The following is a 21,291-nucleotide window of genomic DNA, read 5'->3' as shown; positions in this document are numbered from 1 at the left end:
TATTTTCAAAGGCAATACAGCATTAACCTTTTAGAGTCACTCAAGAACTCTGAACTGCCATGTTATGTACAACAAACAATGTGATAAAACTGTGCCAGATTCACCTTCATCTGTTTCGGATAAAACTGAACATGCCTTTAGCGTTACTCACTGCACATTTGAAAGTGTTGCGAAATGTGCAAGAAGCAACATAATATCATTTTGCAGAAATGTCACCACAGGCATGTTTTTTCCAATGAGCCTGGGTTGATTTTTGGTATTAGCATGTTGCTAACTAACAATGTGATTTGGTTATAAGTACAAACAATATTTTTGTCAATTTTTTTTTTTTTGTTATTGAGTGAATATATTTGTCATGCTCATCCACCATATTGGATGATTATTTTTCTGTGTTTTGTAACAGAGCTATTATCTGAGTGGGTTTATAACTCAATGCACATAAATCATCTGTATTGCAGTCCTTTGACTTGACCTCTGACCGTCTCATTAATCCTGTACATACCAACATGTCTCAGAGACATACCTGTTGGTGTACATACTGATGAGGTGAAGGATGAACTCACTGTTGACACTCATTTCCATACTGAGTAGATCTTGATCCCTCCCTTGACGATTAATTCCACTGGGATTAATTAGACACACATAGTGCTGAACCCTCATTAACACAGTCCTGTGATATTATCTGATACAAATGTGCGTCTCCATGTGGGTGTGTGTATATGTGTTCAGAGGTCTGGGTTATCCTTTACACTTAAATTATGCAAAAGGATGAAAACAGCTCCAAGTTGACTTTTACATTTTCTGAAGAATATATGAGTGGTGCTTGGCAATGCAAAAGTGACACAGTGATAGGATGTTGTGGATGGTTGCTATGCAGTGCTACGAATTTCTGAGTGTTTTTAGCATGTTTCTCTACATTTGCTAGAATTTTGGGTGGTTGCTTGGTGCTTAGTGCCCATCCCTTTATGACCACAGTGTATCATCTTCTGATGTCTACTTCCAGCAGGAAAACTCGCCATTTCACAAAGCTCAAATCATTTCAAACTGGTTTCTTGAACATGACAATGAGTTCACTATACTCGAATGGCCTCCACAGTCTCCAGATCTCAATCCAATAGCTCTGGGATGTGCTGGAATGGGAGATTCACATAATGGATCAACATCAAATCTGCAGCAACTGCGTGATGCTATCATGTCAATATGGACCAGAATATCTGAGGAATGTTTCCAGCATCTTGTTGAATATCCGCCACAAATAATTAAGGTAGTTTTGAAGGCAAATGATGGTCCAACCCGGTACTAGCAAGGTGTACCTAATGAAGTGGCCAGTGAGTGTATATTGGCAATTGTTTCATGATAAAAAAAACAAACAAACAAACAAAAAAACTGAAGTGATAAAACAACAACAACAAACTACTTGAGACCCCTAAAACAATAGATGACCACATTTACAAGCGCTTGTGTAAGGGTGTTCAGAGATACAACTCTAGTTTGACATTTTTATCAGTCATAACTTCTGGAGAGAAATAGCGCAGACACTGAAGCTTTTTAGTTCAATACTTGGGGTAAAGGCCCCGATATAAAAGCAAAATAGAAGAATGAACAGGTTTGACGTCATTTCAAACAAAATCTAGCCAAAATGAAGGGGCTTTGGAGTTGGTTTAGTGGTCCGAAACAGTTTGCCAGTCTGAACTTTCCAGAAACTTCGAAAATGACTCCATTACAAGTTATAAGACACCAATTCCAATACGAGTAGATTTTAACAATACCTAAGTATTTTACTCGTACTGAATGTAGGTTCAAAGATTCACTAGTCTTTAACACCTAAGAGACATGCCAGTCAAAATAAGAAACAACTGATTTGTAAGATGAGAAATCAAGTAGACAGTAAAAGTTGCTAATATCTTTGATACTCAGTACAACTACAAAGTATAGCTAAAAATATACTTAAAATAGTAACCAATTACATTTAGTCAACCACTGCTCCTGACCAAAGAACTTTCTCAGTGAAACAGGCTTCTCGAACAAGAAAAAATGTGGGGCAGGATTTGATTCTGTCAATGAGGAATTGATTGGATGGTTGGATGTTTGTGATTTGCTATTGGTGGATCTCATGATGTGAGTGACAGGTTGTCCCGCCCTCACACCAGTAAACACAGAGAAGTCATCAGAGAAGAGATGTCGCAGCAAGGAGGGGAAATTATTTCGATCAAAGATTACGAGGGTACATTAAAGGCGTCCTATTATGCTTCTCACTTTTTCAACTTTAGTTAGTGTATAATGTTGCTGTTTGAGCATAAAAAAGATCTGCAAAGTTACAAAGCTCAAAGTCCACTCCAAAGGGAGATATTTTATTTAACAGAATCCACTTTCCAAGAACTACAACAAATGACTCATTTGGAATATAGTGCATTTTTTTCCAGGTTTTGTGAAGTCACAATGTTACTCATTTAAATAATCCCCACCCACAGAATGCTTAAAAAAAGGGGACAAGGCCTGGTTGAGCTGCATTAGAGAAATAGTGTTGCCGCTATGTCACAGAGACGCTGTTTTTTTCCACCCCGTTGCTAGGCTGACAGACTTAAAGTGGTTAAAATTTATTTTAAACACTGTTCCTGAACATTATAACCCCAACATTTATCTGTGTGCTGCACATTTTATGGAGAACCTAAGAGAGTACAATGCAGGATATGCACAAAAGATTCTCCTGAAATTAAGCAGTTCCCACTTTGTCGGGACAATCTGTTGTTTGTGGATCACAACTAGTAAGTATGTCTTATTTGTAGTTGCGTTTTCTATTAACAATTTGCTCACCTGCTAGCCAACATTAGTGTTGATATTGTGTTTACTGTAGCTTTTGTAAGGCTGTTCATCGCCCCTTAGGAAAATAAACCATAGTTTTGTGATCGATTACTGTTTGTATTACCATAGTTTTCCAACAAATACCATTATTAAATGTTGTATAACATTGTATCTAAAACGTCTAAGAAAATTTCCAAAAAAATAAAACATAACACTCTGAAACGTCCTGTGAAATCTGTGCTTGCAAAGTCTGTGCATGAAATCCGTTCTGCACAATCCTCTTGTTTGTTAACATTCTTAAGTCTGAATCAGGCTTAAATTGGTTTGGAATTGACGCCATCATTAAAGCTGCAGTCCGTAAGTTTTGCCTCTTTGTTGCCATCTCTGTTTGAAACCTGCAATTGCAGTTATTTATGGAATTATCATCTTTACATGGGCTGTGCAGTGGCATGGCTCCTCAGCATGGATGAATCTAATGTTTGCTGTCAGTCACCACATCGGTGTGGATACTGTACTTCAGAATCACATTCTAAGTCTTGGAAGTATGACCAAAATAAGAATTTTCACCGGAAAATGTCATCTGAACAAGTAGTAACAAATCTGCCACACAACTGAGAAAAAAAAAAAAAAGCATTACAATAAATCGCACTACCAATGGTGATTAAATCTAACGATCACTTAGTTCGGATCACGTCAAACCGTGAAAATTATTATTAGTGTTATACTTTGTTCTCAAATTGTTAATGTTAACAACATCAGCATTGCGTGACTATGTGTATTTAGTGTGTATTAGCGTTATCTGTAGATTTCGATTTCTGTAGCCACTCCACAGTCTGAAGTCTTTTGCTTTTGACTACGGGTGAACCTCCAGTTGTCACTGATGATTGTCATTTGGACCTTTCTGGATTACAATCCACCATCAAAATGATAAGTTTAATTATTGCAGCTGCTGTAAGAAAAGGCAATAAATGATCTGCTACCTGCAGTATCCTCACATGCCATATAACCTACTAGCTGGAACTCATTATTTATGTAAACAGACGTGACGTAATGACAGCAAAGAATTAGAAAACATTATTACATGCTTACCGTTGTGAATCAGGCTAAGGTAAGGAGATAGTTTTGAACACTGGCTGGTTATGTACTTGCTCAAAAATTGATTTTGGATCATATTTAACCAAAAAAAGTTACGGACTGCAGCTTTAATATTTACAGTATCTCATAGAAGTGAGTACACCGCTCGCATTTTTGTAAATATTTTATTATATCTTTTCATGTGACAACACTGAAGAAATTACATTTTGCTACAATGTAAAGTAGTGAGTGTACAGCTTGTATAACAGTGTAAATTTGCTGTCCCCTCAAAATAACTCAACACACAGACATTAATGTCTAAACTGGTGGCCACAAAAGTGAGTACACCCCTAAGTAAAAATGTCCAAATTGGGCCCAATTAGCCATTTTCTCTCCCCTATGTCATGTGACCCGTTAGTATTACAAGGTCTCAGGTGTGAATGGGGAGCAGGTGTGTTAAATTTGGTGTTATCGCTCTCACTCTCTCATACTGGTCACTGGAAGTTCAACATGGCACCTCAAGGCAAAGAACTCTCTGAGGATCTGAAAAAGAATTGTTGCTCTACATAAAGATGGCGTAGGCTATAAGAAGATTGCCAAGACCCTGAAACTGAGCTGCAGCACGGTGGCCAAGACCATACAGCGGTTTAACAGGACAGGTTCCACTCAGAACAGGCCTCGCCATGGTCGACCAAAGAAGTTGAGTGCACGTGCTCAGCGTCATATCCAGAGGTTGTGTTTGGGAAATTGACGTATGAGTGCTGCCAGCATTGCTGCAGAGGTTGAAGGGGTGGGGGGTCAGCCTGTCAGTGCTCAGACCATACGCCACACACTGCATCAAATTGGTCTGCATGGCTGTCGTCCCAGAAGGAAGCCTCTTCTAAAGAGGATGCACAAGAAAGCCCGCAAACAGTTTGCTGAAGACAAGCAGACTAAGGACATGGATTACTGGAACCATGTCCTGTGGTCTGATGAGACCAAGATAAACTTATTTGGTTCAGATGGTGTCAAGCGTGTGTGGCGGCAACCAGGTGAGCAGTACAAAGACAAGCGTGTCTTGCCTACAGTCAAGCATGGTGGTGGGAGTGTCATGGTCTGGGGCTGCATGAGTGCTGCCAGCACTGGGGAGCTACAGTTCATTGAGGGAACCATGAATGCCAACATGTACTGTGACATACTGAAGCAGAGCATGATCCCCTCCCTTCGGAGACTGGGCCGCAGGGCAGTATTCCAACATGATAACGACCATAACACACCTCCAAAACGACCACTGCCTTGCTAAAAAAGCTGAGGGTACCTAAACCCTATTGAGCATCTGTGGGGCATCCTCAAACGGAAGGTGGAGGAGCGCAAGGTCTCTAACATCCACCAGCTCCGTGATATTGTCATGGAGGAGTGGAAAAGGACTCCAGTGGCAACCTGTGAAGCTCTGGTGAACTCCATGCCCAAGAGGGTTAAGGCAGTGCTGGAAAATAATGGTGGCCACACAAAATATTGACACTTTGGGCCCAATTTGGACATTTTCACTTAGGGGTGTACTCACTTTTGTGGCCAGCGGTTTAGACCTTAATGGCTGTGTGTTGAGTTATTTTGAGGGGACAGCAAATTTACACTGTTATACAAGCTGTACACTCACTACTTTACATTGTAGCAAAGTGTCATTTCTTCAGTGTTGTCACATGAAAAGATATAATAAAATATTTACAAAAATGTGAGGGGTGTACTCACTTCTGTGAGATACTGTACATCTGAGTAGAGCTTATGGTTATGGTAAGGGGCGTGACATTTCCCAAATATACGCTAAGTGGTCCCAATCACAGCACATTTCGTGTTTCAGAAGGAGGGGCTTCATTGAAACTGGAACTATTCAGTGTGTTCGAATCAGACTGGGGAGAGAGGTGCTGTAATAATGTAAAATATGTGAAAAATAATGTTTTTTGAACAATCAAGCATGAAAGCATATTCTAGTACACCCCAAAAACAAAATCAACACTTCGTAAAAAGTAGGACCCCTTTAATTTGAAAAAAATAAAAAATAAAAAATGATGTGCACGCAAAAATCATTTACAATAAATACTGCAGTATTCCATTAAATAAAAAAAAGTATTGTACACATGGTAAGAAAAATGTGACTGCGAACATACAGTATGTGTGTATTATGCTGATGATGAAACAAAGATAAATAGCAGATTTAAAATAATATGTTTTTCTGGGAGGGCCTGCAACGGTTGAGAAAGTGCCTGAGATGAATGGGAATTCTAACGGCTAGCTTTCTCCTGCTATTCTACACCTCACTGACCACCACTAACTACCACTAACTAGAAGAGAACATCATGCTGATAAAAAATTAATGTAACTTTAAAGAAAAACCCTTTGATAAGGCTTAGTAAGAGAGAGAGAGAGAGAGAGAGAGAGAGAGCGAGATGTGATGATACGTCTGGCATGATGAGACAGACAGACAGAAAGGGTGTGGTCGAGCACAGGCGCGGGGCTGTGTGTGGGAGGCAGTGATTCTTTGATCACTTTAAGCACTTTTTTGTGCCATATGTTCATTAATACCAATGTAACTAGGCAAAAATCAGTGTAAGACGACTCATTTTGCTTGCTTAATGAGTCTGGTTGCCATAGCTACAGCATCCCATTGCAATGCAGCTCAGAGAGAGAGAGAGAGAGAGAGAGAGAGAGAGGGGGGAAGGGGCGCTCAGGATGATTGATGGGGTTGCTGGATATCGCTAGTGTGCTGGGCAGATTAATGGTGTTTATTCTGCGGTTGGTTTTGCCAGTGGAAGGAAAACTACACATGTGCCTCAGTGTATTGAGAAACACTGAACGCCCACATCAGATAAACACACTTTCCTGCTTTGAAAGTATTTGTGTGTGGATCTTTTGTGTGGTGTCTCTGATGCTCATTTTCACCTTATCATATCTGCAACGTGGAAATGGCTTTGCGGCACATATTGAAAAAGCAATGTCATATTTGGAGAGTCGAAATGGATTTTGTAAGATGAGATCAAGATATGATTTGTATTTAGGTTTTAAAAAAATAGTAAATACATTTTATGAAAAAACTGAGTCTCATAATCCTTTGCACGCTTAGATATAGATGATCCTGAATTGAATATTCTATCATTTACTCATGTTATTCACACCTGTATGAGTTTCTTTTTGTGGAATATAAAATGAGAAGTTCTGAGGAATGTTCATGCTGCTCTTTTCCATATAATAAAAGCATACAGAGGTCAGTAATTGTTAAAACCCAAAAATAAAATAAACAATTAAAAACCATAAAAGCGTATTAAAAGTGACTTGTGTGCTTTGTTCCAAGGCTTCTGAATGCATAGCTTTGACTGAGGATAATATCAAAAGTGCTGTTCTCAAATCTTACTTGTGCTTAATGTAAAACCAACACAATCTCATGGCAATTCGTAATTTTACTGTACATTTTGGCTAAATTCTATGAACTCGTACAAGCTCATTTGCAAGTTAATTCCCTTTTTCAATGCCCAGAAAGGTACTAAAAACATATTTAAAACCGTTCAGTGACGAGAATACTTTTTGTGCGGCAAAAAAACCAAAACAAAATAACGACTTATTCAACAATATCTAGTGATGGCCGATTTCAAAACACTGCTTCATGACGCTTCGAAGCTTTACTTATCTTTTGTTTCGAATCAGTGGTTTGGAGCACCAAAGTCACGTGATTTCAGTAAACAAGGCTTTATTACGTCATAAATGTTTCGAAATTTCAATGGATCACGTGACTTTGGCAGTTTGATACACGCTCCGAACCACTGAAACAAAACAAACAAAAGATTCGTAAAGCTTTGTAAAGTCGTTAGTTTGTTTTTTTGGTGCACAAAAAGTATTCTTGTCACTTTATAATATTAAGGTTGAACCACTGTACTCACATGAACTATTTTAAATATGTTTTTAGTAGCTTTCTGGGCATTGAAAAAGGAAATTAACTTGCTGGCAATGGAGGCCTCACTGAGCCATCGGATTTCATCAAAAATATCTTAATTTGTGTTCTGAAGATGAACGAAGGTATTACGGGTGTGGAACGACATGAGGGTGAGTAATTAATGACAGAATTTTAATTTTTGGGTGAACTAACCCTTTAAGTTCTGTGAGTTACTCAAAACTATCCCCGCCCCACCCCCAACTTTTTTGTTATTTTGTGGTATTGACAGTCTATTGACGCTAAATATCTTTGTTGAACTGAAAAGAACAGCATGAACATTCTCAGAAACTTCTCCTGTTCTTTTCACTGAAGACAGGCACATGGGTTTAGATCGACATTAGAATTAGCAAATGAGGACAGAATCTTCATATATCTAACTCCTATAGAATATAAAAAAAAAGTAAATTGTTGTCTTTGAGAACAGAATAAATCATACTGAATCAAGAATAAACAAATGGGAAAAAGCGCGGCTGAGAACTTCAATCGTTTACTCTCTAGCTATCACCTTCTCAGAGAGCTGTCAAATTCCTCAGAAATGAAATGATCAGTGCTGTGAAATCACACACAGCAATTCAGTGTGTGTGTTGTGGGACGGTCTGTACAATGAGCTTCAGTTAACCACAGGGTAAAATTAGTGTGCAGACTGAGCCACATGCATATTAAAGAGCTTCACAAACCAACAACCACCACCAAAATTAATGTTGTTTACAAAATGTGTAAAATTATTAATAATGCTTACTTATCCTCTCTAACCCTAATTAATTACACATAAAATAATTAATATTTCTAAATATTTCTAATGTTTTTTTTTTTTTTTTTTTTTAAATACGTCTCTTATACACACCAAGGCTGCATTTATTTGATCAAAACTACAGTAAAAACAGTAATATTGTGGAATATTACTACAATTTATTTGAAACTTAAAACTTCTGTAACATTATGCATGTTTTTACTGTCACTTTTGATAAATGCATTTTTGCCAAATAAAAGTATTAATTTCTTATGATAAATATTGTTTAAGCCCTGACCCTGCTTAAAATCTGACAGGTTGGTAGGAATGAAGTTACAGGACCAGTCGGAATGTTGATCAGGAACATAAAAAAAAGATAATTGATTTAATTAACAATAGCTTGGTTGAGGTTAAAGAGCACAAGGCATGATGGATCAAATCATTACCTTTACTGTTCCACTCCACAGTTCGCAGTTTCTCTAATTGGATGGATTAAAGACAATAAAATCTCCTAATGAAGCTTAATTAGCGGGGTCTTTTAGCAACATGGATCCCAGGAGAGGCTGTCAAAGCCAGTGGACACAGCAAGAGACGCGGACGGCATGTTTTGTTGCAAACTGCTTGGATGGTTTCATTTCTGAGAACATGAATCATCTTTCTCTCTCTCTCTGTGTATGTGTGTGTGTGTATGTGACTAAATTTAAAATTATTTTATAGTGCTTAAAAGGAAGCGCTATAATGATGTTCCTCTTTTTTCTTCCTATTCTCCAAATGCAATTAATTCAACTCAAAACACTGAACATTAAACATTAGCAACATTCGTAATCTAAAAGCAATGACGCCACTGTAATACTGCACACTGAATACTGCTCTTCTTTTTTTGCATTCATTTCTATATTGATTGTTTTTTTTTTCTTTCTTGCATCTAACATATAGCTGCCTTTAAAACAGTACTGGATTGTGTTCATTCTTACAAATATTATTTTGCTGCATTACAAGCACTGGTGAATATCCTGTCATGCAGTTAAATCTGTTCTATCAGTGTGTTTGGCCTAGTGTTGTGAGTTGAGGAGATGCTGAAAGTTGTCACTGTGGCTTTTGATCATGTCTTTTCTTTGGCAAGTAATACATCCAACAAATGATGGATCTGTAGATGGACTGTAGTGAGATGAAACTGAGATTAAACTAGACAGAGACTGTGAGAGTTAAAGTCAGGCACTGCCCTGGACAGCCCCGCAGGGTCCTGAGGAGCCACTAAGGTCCACCAATTCATTCCTGCTCTGTGATGCGTAGAAATCAATTACTGTCGTCATATGATGGCAAACAGCTGAAGAAAAAAGCTATCTATCCATTCTTCATCTCTATCCTCCAACTCACCTTTCTATCATGCTTCTCTCCATCTTATTCTGACAGAGTCCATACAGCTCTCTGTTGTAATGTATTCCTCTCTAACGTCTTTTGTTCTTCATATCCTGTCATTGCCCTCCTGCTCTCACATTCTTTTTTTAGGGGTCAGTGGTTTAAGAAGCCATTAAGAGTAGTAAGTGACCTGGAAAATGTGTTGTTTGCTGCACTTTTTAGGGTATTTCAAAGGTGGAATGAAATGGAAATTCACTGTCTATTTTCTAAATGCATGCTATTGAATTTTAATGTAAATGATTCAATTTTTTTTTAACCCATAGTTTTTAATCAAAATATCAACTCAGTCTTCTGGTGAAACAACATACTTCTCTCTGGTTGATATATGCAGATCTTCTCCAATTATTTAGTATGCTTAAACCCCGCCTCTTTCAGTGAATGTGATTTCACCATGTGCAACATGTTCCTGGATCGACTTCTTTGTTGATCTTGGAACAACATTCCAATCAACCAATCAGATTTTGAGGGACAAGTTAGGGATAACTTATGAGTAGGGTTAGGTTTAGAGGTAGGGATAGGGATAGGGTTAAGACAAAATTTTCAGACAGGAATGTTGTTCCAGGATCTACAAAATATATTGATCCAGGAACATGTCTTACTTGGCAAAATTACAGTAACCCGCCTCTTTCTTACAATTGACCGAAAATGCCTACTTCCATAATATAAAGTATGCCAAAAATAGTACGCTGAAGTATACGATTTCATAGTATTCAAAAAATGGTGGGCAGAAGTACCCGGATGACCTACTACATCCACTGAGATTCTGGAGTGAGCATCTAATGGACATTTTACTATCCCATGAGGCCACCGGAGAGAAATTGTGAATGGCAGTGAAGCGACGCAACTGGAGCCGTAAGTCGCATGATAATGACAACATGGCGGATGTAGTACAGTACATCCGAATTTCATTACTACACGCATTCATACTAAGTTTCAAACCAAATGTACTTTGTACCACCTACATTTTTTTTTTTTTTTGGCTTTTTAGTTATTCCATTTTACTCTGATGAACGTCACAATATAAAAGAAAATACCTGTCAGTACTTCTGTTACATTGTGAATTTAACTTATAATATATATTCGATAATACACATTCTTGAAGCTTAGGCTGGACTCTCAGGTGAGCTGTTGTGTTTAAATTCTAGGTGAATAGAAGTTATGACCACATTTACTTCAGTATTGAGAAAATGTAATATTGAACGAGAAAAAATACAGGGTGGGGCTTGATTTCAATGTACCTCCTGACATCATCAGAAAAGGAAAGTCCTTCCAGAGGAGAAGGAAATTTTCAGATATTGATTAAAGATTATGAAACAAAACTTTTTTTTTTTTTTCACAAACATAATTTGTGATTTCAATCTTGTCCAAATCAAGCATGTCTGTGTTTTTCCTCACACAACCTCTTAAAACATTGCAGAGCAAATTACCCACTGCTTTTCTCACCTCTGAGAAGAATGTGTGTTATTATGGTATTTTCACAACACTCCTCATTTATTTTGACCTTTGTCGAATGCCATAACTAAAGCTAATTTTCTCGTCTGTCTGCCAGGTGCAGGTTCGTTATGGATTTAGACCTTTTTGCCAAGTTGGAAAATAGTTGGTGGTTGCAGTACTGCTAGTTGTGTCAGACCATGTTACTGCTCAGAACAGCCACAATAATAGCACTACCAGATATGATCCACATCTCAGTTGATTCTTTTTCCATAAATTTTATATGTAATGTTGAAAAATAATAACGTAGCATTTTAATTGCTATTTTACATTTTCTTAGTTAACACTGTGTCGCTCCTGCTCATGTGATATTGCTTTATATATCAGTCAGTGTTTACATTCAGTCAGTGTTTACAGCCTACAAATAGCTTACTTATAATTGTCTCCACTAGGACAGAAGAAAGTTTTTTGTTTGTTTGTTTGTTTTTTTAACATCAAATAAATTACACACATGATTATATTTTCTACAACCTAGTCCAACAACTACCCATTATTATTTAGTGACTTTATGAAGTGGGTTTCAGCTTTTTTTATATTTAAAGACTGCGAGATCTGTGTTTTTGTTTAAGAAGAACGTTGTTGTTTTTCTGTTCATGATTAAATAGATTTTTATTGGAAATTGAAGAACTTAAAAGTCAAAGTCTCTCTCTATACTGTATATTTTATATATATATATATATATATATATATATTTGTACATACTGTAAATCACCATGTTATATGAAAACAAAGCTTAGCTCTCAGTAAGTATCACACTAAATATTTGTTCTGCTCTGGTTCCAATTAATAATCTCTATACATAAATAATTATGCTGTTGGTAATTACACAGTCACACCCCTCTCTCTCTGTAGCAGCTTGTTAGTGCTAAAGGTTGGACTATTCTGCTAATTGGCTTCATTAGTATTGCTGGCCACATTTATCGACAAGACTTTCTATCGATGATACATGCACAGTCTGGTTACAATTTGCAAGCCTGTAAACATATATACAAGGATTCACTTAAGTACTCCCCAACATGATAATTTATAACAATGTTCATGAATCACAATCAGAAAATCATGTCAGGTATCAGTGGCTTTCCTCAAAAAAAACCCCTATGTTTTCAGACACCAGCTATGATTCAGAAGTTCATTACTAGGCTTTGTTTTGCATTTTTTATTAGCCAAGTAAAATATTTATTAGCTTAGAACAGTTGTAAATAAAAGCCACAGTGGAATTTTTGCTACTTCCAAGAAGTCGATTGAAAATGAAATGATTTGAATGGCTTGGATGTTTCCTTCCTTGTAGGAAGCAGGGCTAATAAAGCTCATTAAATCACATTAAAACACAACAAAAGAACCAGAGAAAAGCAAGCAGTTTACTGCAACCACATACAGAGAAGAAGAAACCTATGGGGATGTGATTATGAGAGAGAGATGAGGGGCTGTGAATATCAGACCAAAGACAAATGTTTGGTGAGAACGTTTGCATTTTCATTCAGCCTGTCTGCTGTATTTTTTTTTTTTGCATAAATGCAATTAGTTGAACTTAAAGGTGCAGTATGTGATCGGTGATATGGGAAATGCTAACATTAGCCTGCTAGCATTGAAAGCATAAGATCCCACCCTCCCTTGCAAATCGCCGCCCAAAACCACACCTCCCCCAAAACACATGAACGCGCGCACACACAGCTACTCTTGGCAAAGCATCACAAGAGACTGCGTTAAACTACCTCATGTCTCAAAGCACATAACATTACAATAATGAACGTAAACAACTTAGAGAGCTTGTACCTGACTGCTGCAGATTAATTTCAGTGTTGATATTGTTGACATGGAAATGCATAATTCTGAGACCGCTCCAGTTAGAACGCCACGGGTTGCCATCTGTTAATTACGGTAGATATGGCGTGAGCGCAGCACAAGCTTTTTTTTTTTTTTTTGATAGGAATTGTAAAAGGTGGCTGCTGTTTGTTTGCGGTGCTCCTTGATTGATGTCTGTGTACATAAACTCTGCATAGCATGAAACACGCTGATGACGTATGATGTCTGCGCGAACAGGGAGCACGAGGGAATGTAAAAACATACATTCTGACAGGCTGACAGGCAGGTAGGACATCATATTATTTCATTCGTACCAAAAATAATAGTTGGATGAAAATTTTATGGTCCTACACCTTCCACAGATGACATATAGGCCTATTTATAAAAATACATTTAGACCGTTTAACATAGTGATTGCTATCAGGATATGAGGAGACTTTGAACCAGTATAACAAAAAAAAAAAAAAAAATGTTTCTGTAGAAAATCACATACAGTATTGCACCTTTAAGAGTGCTTTTTGACCAACTTGATTAGACTTAAGTACATCTATAGTACACTTAAGTGCTCTTAAGTACTATGGCTCGGTTTCACAAACAGGGCTTAGATTAAGCCAGGATTAGGCCTTAGTTCAATTAGGACATTAAAGTAGCTTTTATAAACATGCCTTAGGAAAAAAAAAAAAAATCCTGGTGTGCATTTTGAGACAAAACAATTGCACTGAAATATTTTCGGATATGTCAGTGCAAGTTGCTTTCAGTTAAAACAGCTCAAGCATGCATTTTAGTCTAGGAAACTGGGAGTATATGTATTTTCATAATTCTATTGTCTTTGAAAAATGGTTAAAGTGTACTGCTGAATGTACTGACAAGCATTTATGGTAAACTAAAATATAATTTAATGTCATTTCTATTGAAACTTATGTATTTAAATGTTTGTAATTAGACATTTCTAATGATGTTGCAGTTTAGTACATTTAAATTAAATTAACTTTAAATGAAATATCAAATAACACTACAGTTAAAATTATAATCAAGCACTTTACATGTACTTTAGTAGGTTTGTCAACACATCAAAATAAGTGTAATTTTTTTAAAGCACAGACTTATTTCATTAATATTATATTATCTGCAAGTACAGTTTTGTTTTTGTTTTTGTTTCAAAAGGGGTTGGTTGCCAGGGCATTGCTATTCAGATCCCTACGTATCAAGCTATTCAGAGCAAGTTTCTACCTTTCTATAAACAGGATTATGGACAGATAGGAAACAACTTTGGCTTGTATTCTTACCTGGAACATGACCCTGTATTGCTCCTCAGGCTTCTGCACCACGCACATGTTACACCCCATCCTGACGTCTGACCCCCCAACACCGTCAGGCCACGAACCTGCTCAGATCACCTACTCAGAGTAACTGCTGCGCTAGTTCAGACACAGCAGCATGTCCCAGATGCCCACCGACAGTTCGCTTATCTCTTGCAGTCCAACAATACGTTCTATGAATGTACTGGAGTCACAGTGGGAGAGCCGTAGAGTTCAAAGCATTTCCGGTTCAGAGACACATGCAAGCACAAAAGTCTTTAAAGAAGTTAGTTATCAAGCTTTTCAACAGTCCATCTCATCCTAACTTACTCAAAAAACTCCTCTGCACAAGAAGTCCAAAATGTCATATCTCAAGTCTATTGTGAAGTGTGAAATCAAATGAATCCCAGCATGTAGAAAAGTCCATTTGTGCTTGAATTAAAAGGTTGTAGTATGGCACTTCTTCTGTTCCTGTCCCCATTGATGTGCTTAATTCAGGGAATTCAGCATGAAATTATGCTTCAGTACTTGCTCTAACGCTTTTATCAAGGCCACTTCCACCAGCGCTTTTTCTGGGACTACATCCAAATTACTCGTAAATCAGTAAATGCTGCATGTACATGGGTGCCGTCCAATGTTTTATTCCAAAGTGATGGAGGGATGATTGGATAGATTGAATGTTTGGTCAAGAGAGACCTTCAAGGAAGAGTGTTCCAAGAAGGGAAAATTACTTTTGCCTCACAGTATTTGGCAAAATCTGTGGCTTCATTTCAAGTTTTTGCTTCCAAAAAGTGTCATTTTAATTACAAAGCATTTTTTGCCAACGTTTTCAATGAAAACTGAACAACAACAACTGCAGTATAACGGTCAAAGCAGTTCATTTTATTGTACATTTTTACTGCAGAAGCTCTCATGAATATCAAGTCTTTTCATTTTGAATTGAACTATAGGTGAAGTTCTTGACTGTAGCAACAGATTTTTAGCCACAATTCGTCTCCTCACTCGCTACTTCTCACAGTTACACCTGAAATCGATGGATTCTTTCTCAGTTTCGTTTGACTGCTGTGGATATCAAAGAAGAGTTTTAATGCTTAATGTCATGTATCCATACAGGATGATTTCAAGTGCCTCACTTTGACTTTGTGCTTTTCTTCTGTCCCTCCACCTGTTCCACTTTCACGGCAGCTTTTTCTTGTATCTCCTTCTTTGAACTTCTGCATTCACGTAGGTGTTTCTTGTCAGTCTCTCATCTCCCAAAGACTCTGTGTAGTGAGAGTTGCATTCAGTTGAATAAAAATGCATGTTGCATGCTGGATGAATTGGTAAAAATTGGTTGCACATAAACACGTGAGGTGAGAGAGTTGTGCTTGAGGAAAATTCAGTCCCCCGCACTCCTACATAAACATGCTTTAACAGTTCTGCTTAGGTGTGAACAACAGCAAACATCGTTCACTCGACTGGCTGCCCATCTGTACACGTAACCGCCAAGACACTTAACGCACACTCACGACACAAACACGACCAGATACAGTTGTACAAGTCTGGATAAGCTCAAAAATGTAGATCAACAGCATTTGAAGGAGCGAGTTTAAATAAATTGAGGTTGTTTCCAAAAAAAAAAACTATTATGCATTTATATCTGATTATGTAATAAAGCTTTGTACATAACAGTCAATCTTAAACCAATTCCTCAAGAGTGAAAATCTAGCATTATTTAGATCAATGAAAGAAAATTCAATTAAATAACACAAGCCCTTAATAGTGATCATTGGCACTATGTCACGTAGAAATCAATATCTTTCTTAATAAGATACCAGTTGGGTGCCTTTGGTGCTCAGTGGTTTGCGAAATGTAATTATCAGACATTCAGTTTAACAAATGCTTTGTCGTTCTGCTAGCACACTTTGCTGCAGAGGTGGGACATTAGAAAATCGAGCTGTCCGAAGGTGCGTATAAATCTTTGTCCAATCGCAGACTCACATCTGAGGCAGCAGATCTGCTACCGTTCAAGAGAAACAGATATGCAACTTGTTTGTAGCCAGTTTGCTAATTTGCTAGTTTTTTCTTAGCTGTATTGTTTAGATTTTCTTTTGCTTTTCATTTCCTCTTTCTGTCTGTCTACCTTCTTATCACTTCATGCTTAGTTTTTGATAAACATTAAATTGCTGTTTCTACTCAAGTGTTTCACATTATTCAACTATTCGTGTTGTCAGAACTATTTATCCACACTTTATCCAAATGTCGGCTCTCAAACAAAACGGTTTCTGATATGAGCACACTTCACGACGGCGAAAAGCTTTAACCTCATTAAACTGTCAAAGGACTCGTGTTGTTTCACACACCCTGCTGAGATTGCAGGCTAGCCATTCATGCTGCAGTAACGTGCCAGACACACTCAGCGCACCCCGAGACGCTAACAGGCGTCGCCCTCGTACGCCCACATACACAGACAGGTCAAATGTTACCACACACACTCATGCGAACACAGAAGACTGAGGTATTTCACCTGAAATAACCTCAGATAGTTTATCAGCACAGCTAGCAAAGAGTTAGAGAAAAAGATTTCAGGAGAGATGGAAGAAGAAGAAAATAACACAACAGTCTCAAAAGTATTCCTCAGACTCAACTAGACACCATCCAACTTCAACAAACCCTTTAAGTGGGACGTGAAAAAAGAGCACGAGACTCTCAAAGAAACAAAGTCAGGTATGAGGGAGAGGCGTGTCATCCCTCCTTCTCTCTCTTCTTCCTCCCAAGAGTGCTGCATCCTTTTGTTTGGGGAGGATTTGAGTAATCCATAATGGCATGTTTCTTTTGCCTAAAATCCTTAAGCAGTGTTTATGGAAAAAGAGGCAGCAAACTAGATCAGTTCCTCCAGCTGAGGGATGATATTCTGGTCCAGTTCAGAGCAGAATGCCTGTGATGGAGGAGGACGGAGAATGGGAGAGGGGCGAGCAGGCAGGTGAGGTGAGGTTGCTGCTGTCTCGTCCCCTCATGTGAGCCGCTGAATAAACTCCCCCACTGCAGCGGAGAGAGAGAGAGAGAGAGAGAGAGAGAGAGAGGGGCACACAAAGACATTAACGCCCTGTGAAGCCACACACACACACACTCACACACTTGTGCTTGTGCTCAATAGTTTAGGATGCAACAGAAATCATCCTCCAGCCTCTCTTTCTCTCTCTCTCACTCACACACACACACACACACACACACACACACACACACACACACACACACACACACACTCTCTCCTGCTCTTATTCTCTCTCCTCTGCTTTCAGTGTTTCTCTGTTTTACTGTCTGCCCTGCTCTATTCATCTCTGTCAGTTTTTTTAAAGACAAGTTATTAATGTCCAATTTCAATACTAATACTGGTAAGATACAATAAAATAATTAACTGAATTAATATATATGAGCAATATCACATAAGTAGCCGTGCAATACAGCTGTATATCAGCATGGCTGTGATTCGGCTTAGGCACGAGACCGCAGAAAACAGAAAACTTTTTTTTGGCAGTTAATTTAAATGACAATGGCGTTTTGGGGGCCTGAAAATGCAAACTTTTGAAAACGGCTTTCAAAGTGCATGTTTTTGAAAATGATACGGTTATCATTTCTGTGTAAATTACAACAATGTGAATTTGTGAAAACAGCGCCACCATGCACATGCGTATTACGTGTTCAGTCTATAGGAGCGTAATGTTTCTTTACAAAGTGACATCGCCAACTACTGGCCTGGCATGAATAATACAGAGTTTTTAGTCGTGGATCCTTGTGAACGGGAATCGTTTTGACAATATTGTCGTCTGTACGCAATAAAAACGCTACTGAAAAACTTTTCCGTTTTTAGTACATCGTTGTTGTGTAAATGTACCTTAAGAGCTATACACAGGGCAAACATAGGAATAAATGAAACACAGGTGAAACTAATCAGTAACTATGGAAACAAACTGGCACACACTAGGAAACAAGGTGAACTTAATGACAGGGAACAGGAACAGAACAGAACCAAAACACAATGAAACTAAAACAGAGCTTTACAGATCATAAAAGGTCAATTTGTACGATCTCTTGCAAATGTTTTCGTACGATCTTCTTACACACCTGCGATGGTTATGTTTAGGGATGGACAGTCATGCCTAGTTTTTGTCTAGAAATCATAGATACAATTTTTTGTCAACCCAATCTCACTGGAAAACGTTACTTTTTTATGATTTTCTATAAATTTGTACAATTTGAATCATATACAATTGCACGATTTTCAGGAAAAAAACATAAAGGTCCACTCCTAAACATAACAGTCACTGGGGTGTAAGAAGATTGTATGAAAATGTATGAATGAGACCGTATGAATTCATATGAGTTAGCCACTAATTCACCAAAATACAAAATAGTTATGAATTGCCATTAAGAGCCATGTTGGTTTTTGTATGACTCAAATTGTACAAATTCATATGAATTTGCCAAAACGTAAAATAGTTAGGTTTTCTCATGAAATCAGGTTGCAAAGCATCAATATGCACAATAAAACAAAATAAAAAAAGCTTGCTAATGGTAATACAAATAAATAAAGACATAAATAACAGAATATAATTTTAATTAACTTATTTTAAATAAAAAATAAAAAAAATCACTCTCCTTCACACTCTTCCTTAAAAGCCCCACCTCTCTCACTCTGCCTCTCTCTCCCTCTCATTCCTTCTGCTGCATAATGCATTTTTAAAACTCCTGTGTACTAATGGATAGATGTGATATTCATAAGGTCATGGATTCATTTCTATTGTGCGTGATTCAGGTTTGAGATCTTTTGAAAATATGAATCATTTATCTTCTGTATGGATCAAAGCTTCATGGTGACAGAGATGAGACCTGCAGATCCATACCTAATGTTAGCGGCTCTGTTCAGATGCGCTGGTGTCATCATGTAATTTCAAATGGACTATTTATTTTATGCTGATGAAAACAAATAGCAGCTGAAAGACAGCAGAAGGAAAATAAGAGACTGAATGGACAAGGATGAGACACCAAAGAGAAACTAGGTAACAGGTGTGAGACCATGATGAAAGCTGAGCCAAGAACTGTAATGTAATTAGTGTGTGTGTGTGTGTGTGTGTGTGTGTGTGTGTCAGTCATCAGAAAGGGTTTTTGGCAAGACAAGGAAACCTTAACTGCTTGTTTATGGACAAAACATCTCACAAATTTACATGTTATTGGTTTTCAAATAGATAAATAGCAACAATTCCACTTGTATTATTTAGAGATGATCACTGGATATATATATATACACTTTTTTTTACAAATATATTACACACGGATCTATATAAATGACTGGATTTCTCATGGCCACTGCGTCGCCATATTGGTATTCCCACTGACATTCTATTGAATTAATAGGAAATCATCTGATTTTAATGAGAAAAACATTATAACGAGTCAGCGTTTTGATATCGAAGTCTCCCTGTACATTTTTACAATGCAAACGTCCTAAACATTTAAATGGTTATTTGTTTAAAGTTGGGAATTTTGCCCTGCTTCACCCTTCTCTCCTTTCTTTTGCACACACTGCTATCTTCACACTGCACACAAACAAGTGGCTTCCTAAAGACAAAGCACTGATGACCTGTTCTCAGGTGCAACGTCATCGCACTGTGTTGGCCAATGAATGACGTGCCTCAAACGTTACTCAGGGTTACTCTAGGGCGCGTCCCCATAGCGTCAGTCGATGCAGCGTTTAGTTCCCTCAAAAGGGAACATTGTATAATGCTACCTGTTTTAGGTCGTTATATTGTTAGTGTGTTTGTCGGGTGACAACGTTTGCTAGTGTTATGGAAAAAAAGTGTTTATTTGAGACATGCATTAAGAATTTTGGCCAATTTTGTTAATTGAAGGAGGCACAAGCGGGGCCTGCGACTCCAAAAGACACGTGGCGCCAGCTAGTGGTTCTACAGGTGACCAAGCTCAAAGGGAACCAGCTCTAAAACCCAACAAACAATTGTCGGTTAACTAGCTTAACTCAACCTAAGCTTAAGTCTACACATTCCAACAGGCAATGTACCTAAACACACTAGCCCTAACAGAAAGGGGGCCCAACAACATATGCTACCATGGTCTGAAGGAGGCCTGAAGTGGCCTACTACTTCGGACAGACACGGGAATAAACCTGTGGCAGTGCTAAATTAAGTGAGCAAAACTCATGAACATCTACCAAAAACACTTGTAAAATCACAAGCTAGCGTGCTAGAAGGAGCCTTCAACCGAGCCTTCAACTCCACAGACACAAAAAGCTGTTGTTGCAGTGATCAACTCTAAAGGGAGCTAAAAAGAACCAAACTAAAAGTGAGGTTCCCTATCACTCAACCTGAGCTATGCAATACATCAGGTCATGTACTCGGTAGAACACCAATAACCCTAAAGCAAGGGGAGTACAAATAGTCACCATGCTGTAACAGAGGCTAAAAACAAGCCTACTACTCATAAGAACAGGTGCTAACCTGTGGCAGCAAGGAGTTAAGCTCACACATGTGTAGGGCAAAGCTAGAACTCAAAGCAAACACAATGCTTTACTATTCATACATAACATCCTGAAAAGAATGGATGCTGTCACCAAACAGAATAACACATCTGTACTGAACCCTAGAGAACAGGACCTAAACCAAGCTAACACCGTAACCTCAAGCTTGAATGCTAATTCAAGGGGCTCAGGGGAAAGACAA

General features: G+C 38.0%; 1 protein-coding gene across 3 annotated transcripts in view; it reads right to left on the bottom strand.

Moving 5' to 3' along the window:
* The window catches only part of LOC127504438 (PDZ domain-containing protein 4), a 49,926-nt gene extending 32,244 nt beyond the window's left edge, over nt 1-17,682 (bottom strand). For 2 of the 3 annotated variants that reach the window (XM_051878990.1, XM_051878991.1), the window contains exon 1: nt 14,567-17,681. In XM_051878990.1, coding sequence (XP_051734950.1) covers nt 14,567-14,626 — 60 coding nt within the window. In that variant the 5' untranslated portion in view covers nt 14,627-17,681. Of the gene's footprint in view, nt 1-14,566 lie in introns of all 3 variants that reach the window. The other variant, XM_051878989.1, reaches the window with a different exon arrangement.
* Between the last annotated feature and the right edge of the window lie 3,609 nt (nt 17,683-21,291).

The sequence above is a fragment of the Ctenopharyngodon idella genome, chromosome 22 (assembly GCF_019924925.1).
Source record: "Ctenopharyngodon idella isolate HZGC_01 chromosome 22, HZGC01, whole genome shotgun sequence".
Lineage (NCBI taxonomy): Eukaryota > Metazoa > Chordata > Actinopteri > Cypriniformes > Xenocyprididae > Ctenopharyngodon > Ctenopharyngodon idella.
The sequence above is the reverse complement of the archived record's forward strand: the minus strand, read 5'-3'. Positions and strand labels throughout refer to the sequence as shown.